Source organism: Triticum urartu, unplaced genomic scaffold (genome assembly GCF_003073215.2).
Source record: "Triticum urartu cultivar G1812 unplaced genomic scaffold, Tu2.1 TuUngrouped_contig_6683, whole genome shotgun sequence".
NCBI lineage: Eukaryota > Viridiplantae > Streptophyta > Magnoliopsida > Poales > Poaceae > Triticum > Triticum urartu.
This window is the reverse complement of record NW_024117464.1, coordinates 3127-10592: the sequence shown is the minus strand read 5'-3', so window position 1 is coordinate 10592 and position 7466 is coordinate 3127. Positions and strand designations below refer to the sequence as shown.

Genomic DNA, 7466 nt, shown 5'->3' with positions numbered 1-7466 from the left:
GCGGGGGTGGCGTCAAGAGCGTGGTGGCGCATGCTGGTGGGCGGCGAGGTGGCTGGTTGGCTCCGGCCTGGTTGGGCGGTGGGGTTTGGAGTGCGAGAGAAATCCCTTGCCAGCTCTCTTCCGGCTCCGATGCGGTGACACCTGCGGTTGCCACCATCCCTTCTTGGAGGGTGTCGGATGTATCCATCCCCCACTTCCTTTCGCGTGCCGGGGGAAACCCTAGGACACGTCCGGGCAGCAGTGTCGTCGACGTCGCATCCCTTGTTGGAGGTGCTGCTTGGTACGTGGCGGGTTGGAGCCTGGGTCTGTGGTGGGTCAATTTCGGAGGGCGCAGCGGCGGCGGGTCATCTGCGCTTTGTCGAGCTGCCGTTGTTGGCATTTCTTTCTTCTTCTTTGTTCTTTGTTCTTTTCTTTGGGCTTGTTGTGCTTCTCGCCCGAGCATTCCTATGTATCGGTGTTGGTTGCTTTGGAATACAAAGCGGGGGGAAACCCTTTTTCGGTAATTTGGGGTAAACCAGGCCAAGTGACCAGTTCAGGCCTGGACAGGTTGATCAGGCTGCACTAGGTGGGCCAGTAGGTGCTCAGGTTTACTTGATATCACCTGGATACACTTTTATCTTATACTCTATGTTAAACTGTATGGTCATGAAATATCCATGCATTGAAGTGCTAAACATGACTGACCTGTTACCTACACTACCTAGTTAGAATGGTATCGCAGTAGAATTTTTTTGTGTATATATCATGGACTTATAACTGAAAAGGTTTTCTTGAGTTTATTCGTTTAACGATTTATATTTTCACTTGGCTGCAGGTGCTACTAACAACACCAACCACACCAACAGAGAGGATGAAGGAAATCACAAAAGCTTCAGAAGGATTCGTTTATCTTGTGAGCGTCAAGACACCTACTATTTGCTCAAAGTTTGTCACTAGATAAACAACATTTCTTGCTTTTATCCCTTGCTTAGTAATAGTTCAAGTTGTGTGGAATATTTATTAACTAGTCTATGTGTTTGCATATTAATGACACACCATATAATTTGTCATCTTGGGCTTATAACTTCCCTGGAATTTGAGCAGAAAAGTATTAAAGGAAGGCAACTATAAGTTTGCAAACTGCAAGCAACATGAAGGGTCACTTTATCTGTTATGTTCACCTCATGTTGTACATCAACCCTGATATTTTTTAAACACTCGATTTGGTAACTAGCTCATAAGTTATGCAGGTGAGTGCTGTCGGAGTTACAGGTGCACGCTCAAATGTAAACTTACGTGTTGAGCATCTTCTTCATGAGATCAAGCAGGTTTGCGAAACTATAACCCTCTTCTCATTGGTAGCATTTGTGTATAGAAATCTGCTCTAAAGAATGCTTATAGTTAATATAACAGCTTTTTTCCTTGAGTTTTCAGGTTACAGACAAACCTGTGGCTGTTGGCTTTGGCATATCAACTCCAGAGCATGCGAAGCAGGTGAATATAGGCTCTCACAACTTCCCTGTCAAGTGTTTGGTCTATCTTTTGTTGCAAGTTTCGATAGCTTTTCTGTTTGTAATGCAGATCGCGGGCTGGGGAGCGGATGGTGTGATTATTGGAAGTGCGATTGTTAGACAGCTGGGTGAAGCCGCTTCTCCTGAAGAAGGGCTGAGAAGAATAGAAGAGTACGCCAAGAGCATCAAGGCTGCTATTCCATGAGATGGCAGTTCCATCATGAACAAGCCAATTAGTAGATCGTAAGCATGTCGTTTATCATCTGGTAGTCTGCTCGATGGACCTGGAATTTGTAGTTTGTCTAGCATATTTGATTCCAGTGCTCAAAACAATTATAACTTTGTGTGTTATAATCACAATATGAATTAACAAGGTAATCTGGAAATGGTACGAAGCTCGATCGTGAAATACTAATTGTTTATCATTTCTCTTTCGAGGAAAAATATTGTGAGATGCAGTGTTCTTATGGGGAAATATGGAATGTTAGAATTTGGAAGGATTTGTCCTGAGAGGAGCAACATGATAAGTCCATGGTGCATTTATATGGCCCGCTTGAATTTTGCCATCTGAATCCATCATTCTTCTCATTTTCTATGCGCTGAAAATGGCACTGCCCTCAGATTCTTCTTCTTGCCCTCTTCAGGAGGGACGCAGGGTCGACCAGGCTAGGCTACAGTCTGGTCCCCACTGAATGGTGTGCTGATAACTTCTTGTTTCAAGCTCGTATTTATTTCGTACTCTTCCTTTTGGAATATGTGTTTTAGTAAACGCGCAGTCAAACATTTTATGCGCCCTTAGATTTTTTTCCAGACAGATGCTTTGGTACAATATAATTCTGGTATGTTTACTGTATCCGAGATGCATATTGGGGCTGTATACTTGTCATGCAGCTGTAGAAATAAAAGGTGAGATTCTTTCTGGCTTGGTTGTCTGGACATGGTCAACATGGAAGAACCAGTCCCTGGTTTATATGTATGATGTCCTTGATTATTATAATATCTAGCTGTACCCACTTGTCAGCATTTCATATAAGATTACCCTGGTTTGTGGCACAATTGGAGGATGGATGAGAGTAGCAAGGACAGGAACCATTGACTTTTCAGACCTTTCCCTTTCCTGAACCGAACAGATACATTTATTTTTTCTATGGACCATGACATTGGAAAATATCCAGCTGTTGGTGTAGGTTCTCCAACCAAGGAATGTCTACATGCATCCAAACTTCCAAAAGAATAGTGTGGTCCAGTTTACTCTTGGGCTGTAGTAGTATTGAAAGTTGACTTTTCTTCTCCCGTCTCCCCACACCAACTGAGCACAATCATCTTTCTTCTCCCAATTCTGGCTGAAAGTCAAGGTCACATCCATCTGCTCATCACCATTTATCTTATCTCAGGTTCTTAACTTCTCTTTCTTCACAATTTTTTTCCATTTCTACATAATTTCTTTCCCGTTAACTTCTTTTCTTCTCTGAAATTGAATATCTTGCGATTTGCAGGAATAATACCTCCTCTCAGAATGGGCGCCGAACTAACTGTTACGGGGTGGTTCTTGTCGCCAATCATACGGGAGATGCAGGACACCGCTTTGGCCTACATAAAGGGGCAATTCAGTTGGAAGAAAGATCAGGAGAAGGACCTTGAACGCCTTGACATCACCCTGACAGAGATTCTGACCATTGTGGATGTCATCGAGAAGAGGGAGATAAAGGATGGGAACCAGAGGAGGCTGCTAAGCATACTTAAAGACGCCATTTACGGCGCTGTCGATGTGCTGGACGGCTTCCAGTACATGGTCCTCAAGTCCAAGGTTGATAGCCAGTCTGCGGTGAGTCGTGTCACCTCAACCTGTATTTACTTGGGTAAACGTTTGATAGGTGCCGACGAATTCCGGAGGAAGCTAGCAGATATTTTGGAGAAATTAGGCATTGTCAAGACAACAGCAGATACCCTATTGAAGGTAGTTAATTTTGACAATGCTACTGCAAAGTTATTGCCAGTAACACGGCTGCGTGTAACTTCCCCTTTGAAGGAAAATCACCATATATATGGTCGAAGAGATGAGCTTCATAAGCTGAGAGATATGTTGTTTGAGATAAGCGACAGTAATGCACCCGGACCCAGTAATGCACCTGTACCCAGTGGCTCAAGCATTGATGTTATATCCATTATAGGTGTTGGTGGGGTTGGCAAGACTAGCCTTGCACGGTTGGCGTTCGGAGATGAACAAATATGCATGAACTTCGGTCTCAGGATGTGGGTTTCTGTATCTGATACTTATGATGAGATTAGATTAACAAGGGATATTTTGGAGTCTTTAACTGATGCAAATTATCACACTGTTGCTGAATTTCATGAATTGCAGAATGCTCTTCGTCAAAAGATAGCTGGAAAGAAATTTCTCCTCATACTAGACGATGTTTGGTATGACGAGGACAGAACAAAATGGGAGAATGAATTACTATGGAGCAAAGTGTTGTCTTCTTTGAATACTGGACTGGAAGGGTCGAAGATTTTGGTGACAACTCGAGCTGACAAAGCTTGCAGTATCCTGCATGCTAGGACACCCCCTTTACGTTTGGGAGGATTGGACAGAGATGATTACTGGTTGCTATTCAGAAACCATGCTTTTGGTGAGAAATACCCAGGACAATTTCCAGAACTCAAGGAAGTAGGAATACAAATTTGTCGCAGATTGAATGGTTTGCCTCTAGCAGCAAAGATAATCGGCCGCCTATTGAATGCTGACTTGGATGTCAGACACTGGAAGAAAGTTCTGGATAGTGATATATCTGATGATGTTATGAAGGTTCTAAGGTTGAGTTACCAGCACTTACCTGTCCAATTGAAGCTATGCTTTAGCTTCTGCAGCCTTTTCCCGAAGGACTGGCGTTTTGAACCTCAAAGGCTCACTGAAATGTGGATTGCACAGGGTTTTGTGCAGAGGGAGGATTCATATGACACTGATACAAATATTGAGGATGTGGCAAAGGGCTACTTCAATGAACTTGTGCAAAGATCATTCTTTGAGCGGTCATTGTTGGACCTCCCAACAGAGTATGTCATGCATGATTTGATCAATGACTTGGCTCGGAATGTCTCGAAGGACGAGTATGTCAGGGTTGAAAATGATAAACAAAAGGAGATCCCACCAAACATTCGTCATCTATCAATATCAGCAAATTTGTTAGGCAGCATGAAGAAAACAGAGTTGAGAAATTTGCGCACCTTGATTGTTTGGAAGAAAACATGGTCTTGCTTAAAATTGTCCCTTCCAGATGATGTATTCAAGAAGTCCAAGAGCATCCGTGTGCTGGACTTGAGTGGTTGTTGCCTGGATAGGCTGCCGACATCAGTGGAAGTTCTTAAACATCTGCGTTATTTCGCTTTTCGGGTTCCTCAGAGGCCGTGGCAAACATCATTGATTTGGCTTTATCACCTGGAGGTCTTGGTCACAAGAGGGCACTCCTGCCGGGAAAGTGAATGCGCTAACCTTCCTGCAAACATGAAGAGGAACTTGCTCAAATTAAGAAAAGCTTTCCTTCTCAATGTTGGCGGCGCCACGATATCTGGTTTCGGGGGACAAACTCTTCTCCGTGGCCACGGGGAGTTCCATGTCAGGAAGGAGAGTGGCTACAGACTAGGTGAGTTGAAGGAGATGAAAAATATTAGTGGACAGCTAAAAATTAGATCTCTCGAGAATGTTGAACATCAGCAAGAGGCAGCTAATGCCTGCCTAGATCGCAAAGAGCAAATCAAATATTTGGAACTTGAGTGGAGCATCCATGCAAGGGCTTTAACTTCTGATATTGACAATGATGTGCTCAGTGCCCTTCGACCTCACCGTGGTCTTGAACGGCTGAAGATCATTGGATATGGAGGAATGAGGTCACCCAGTTGGTTTGAGACAAATTGGCTGACTGCATTGAGTTCTTTAGCTCTTGAGGACTGCATGGGTTGGGTACAGTTGCCCCCTTTTGGTCAGCTTCCTCTGCTCAAGTATCTTGAGCTAAGAGGCATGCATGCTGTCAGAGAGATAGGTCAAGAATTCTATGGGAATGGTGACGTAAAGGGCTTTCCAATTTTGGAAGACATGATATTTGATGGCATGCTGAACTGGGATGGCTGGTCTGGAATCGAAGATGGTTCTTTGTTTCCATGCCTTGAAAGACTACTCGTATCACGGTGTCCAAAGATTCGAGAAATACCAACCTTTAGTGCAACACCAAGAGTTGAAGTCGAAATATCACCTGATTCCCCGCCAGCTTCTTGTTTAATCGAGTCACTAATTGCAACCGCATCAAGGTTGATCTTTCTAGTTAGCTCCTGCAGCTTCTTGAGTGACCTAACCACTGAGCAACTAAACCATGTTGCTGAGTTGAACCTGCAGAACTGTACAGATCCAATGCCAGCTGGTGGATTTCACAGACTTAGCTCCCTTCAGGTGTTCAGGATCAGCAACTGTTCAACGTTATTGTCATCAGTCAGTACAGAAGCAGTTGACACATATTTACTTTCTCCATCTCTTTGCCATATTGAAATAGCTCAAAGCAATGTTCATTGCAGCTTATTACCAAGGTGTTTGCAAGGCCTAACTTGCCTCTCGACGTTGGTGCTCAATAGCTGCCATTTGATGACATCATTGTCATTTGCTTCTGAATCCCCCCACCTCGTTGCTCTGGAAAGTATAACCATTAAAGATTGCAATGAGCTAGCTTCATTGGATGGATTTAGAAATCTTAGTGCTCTCCGGAAGTTAGTCGTTGCAGATTGTTACAGTTTCTGCTCCTTGCCGGTTGATTTGAATATAGTGGGATCTCTTGAGAAATTAGTCATATGTGGGTGCCCAATGATGAGGTTTCTCCCCGAAGATGGCCTGCCAGCTTCTGTGCAGACTATTTTGTTATCAAAATGCCATCCAGAGCTTGATACCCAGCTTCAGAGGAAGGAAGGTGCTGAATGGAACAAGATTGTTCATATCCCTGAGAAGAAATTAGAGGTATATACTGTTCGCATTCACTTATATTCGATCTTCATCTTATTACAATTTCTGTGTCCTCTTTTATTTGCACACTTCTACTTGTACTTTGGTGGAGCGTGTACCAATAATTGACAAAGTCAAATCACTTTTCTCATTGCTAGTTTCCAACAAAGTTCAGTTAGTACAATGATATGTGCTTTTACTTATATTTTGCCATCTGCTCAGGTAGGGCTGATTGATTTGTTGACTATATTTCCGGCCAATTCTTCCTGAAGATGTTATTATACTCTCTGACTACAAGGTATGTTTTCCTAAACCAGCATGATGCATTTGGGTTTAGTCGAACCAGATATCACTTCTAGTGTTCTGGTACCTGTGTAAAGCTTTTGCTCTGTTCCAGGATTGCAAACTCTTGGATGGATATTGCCTTTGCAGTTTACCAGCCGCAACTCTACAAGGGGAAAGACAATCTTTCTGTATGTTGGATGTGTTCAGATTTTCATCAGCTGCTTTTTTTTCTGCGGAACAATTTTTAGGTCAGGTTTGTATATTTTTATTTTCCGTAAATGTAGACAGGGTGGACTGAAGTTTGGTCTTTGGTGGCTGAAAAACGAAAACCATGTTCTGAGAAGAATTCTAAAGTAGAACTGGCACTCACTTGCAAATAACTGCCTTCCTGTGCAGCGTGCACTGAACAGTGTTACAATCGAACAAGGCAGCAAAACTACCTTCCCGTGCAGCGTGCACAGTTTTTTTTTTTTTTTGCTAGGGAGCTGGATGACTTGTAACCAAAGGGCCTGGAATTGGTAGTTCATCTAGCGTATTTGAATATTTGATTCTAGCACTTGAACCAACCGGCATATGTTCATGTGTTAGAAACACAAAAAATAATGATTCAAGGCAATTCGGAAATGGTAGGAAGCTTGGTCCCACAAGGCTGATTGAGTGGAGGTGATAAATCCTGATATTTTGTTTCTAGTTCATTCTTTTCTGGGAGG

At 43.2% G+C, this 7466-nt stretch overlaps 2 protein-coding genes across 2 annotated transcripts; both read left to right on the top strand.

The window, feature by feature from the left end:
* Positions 1–814: 814 nt before the first annotated feature.
* Positions 815–1899, top strand: LOC125530960 (tryptophan synthase alpha chain-like; the record flags this gene model as incomplete). Its single annotated transcript, XM_048695370.1, is given in 4 exon segments — positions 815–892; positions 1230–1307; positions 1414–1473; positions 1561–1899. Coding segments are annotated over 4 exon segments (351 nt in total), but the record flags the coding sequence as incomplete, so codon positions are not given.
* A 248-nt stretch (positions 1900–2147) lies between these two features.
* On the top strand, positions 2148–7125 carry LOC125530958 (putative disease resistance protein RGA4). The gene is made up of 4 exons (XM_048695369.1): positions 2148–2884; positions 2987–6486; positions 6694–6769; positions 6869–7125. The coding sequence occupies exons 2-3, from the start codon at positions 3007–3009 to the stop codon at positions 6739–6741; spliced, it is 3528 nt and encodes a 1175-aa protein (XP_048551326.1). The 5' UTR covers positions 2148–2884; positions 2987–3006; the 3' UTR covers positions 6742–6769; positions 6869–7125.
* Positions 7126–7466: the final 341 nt, after the last annotated feature.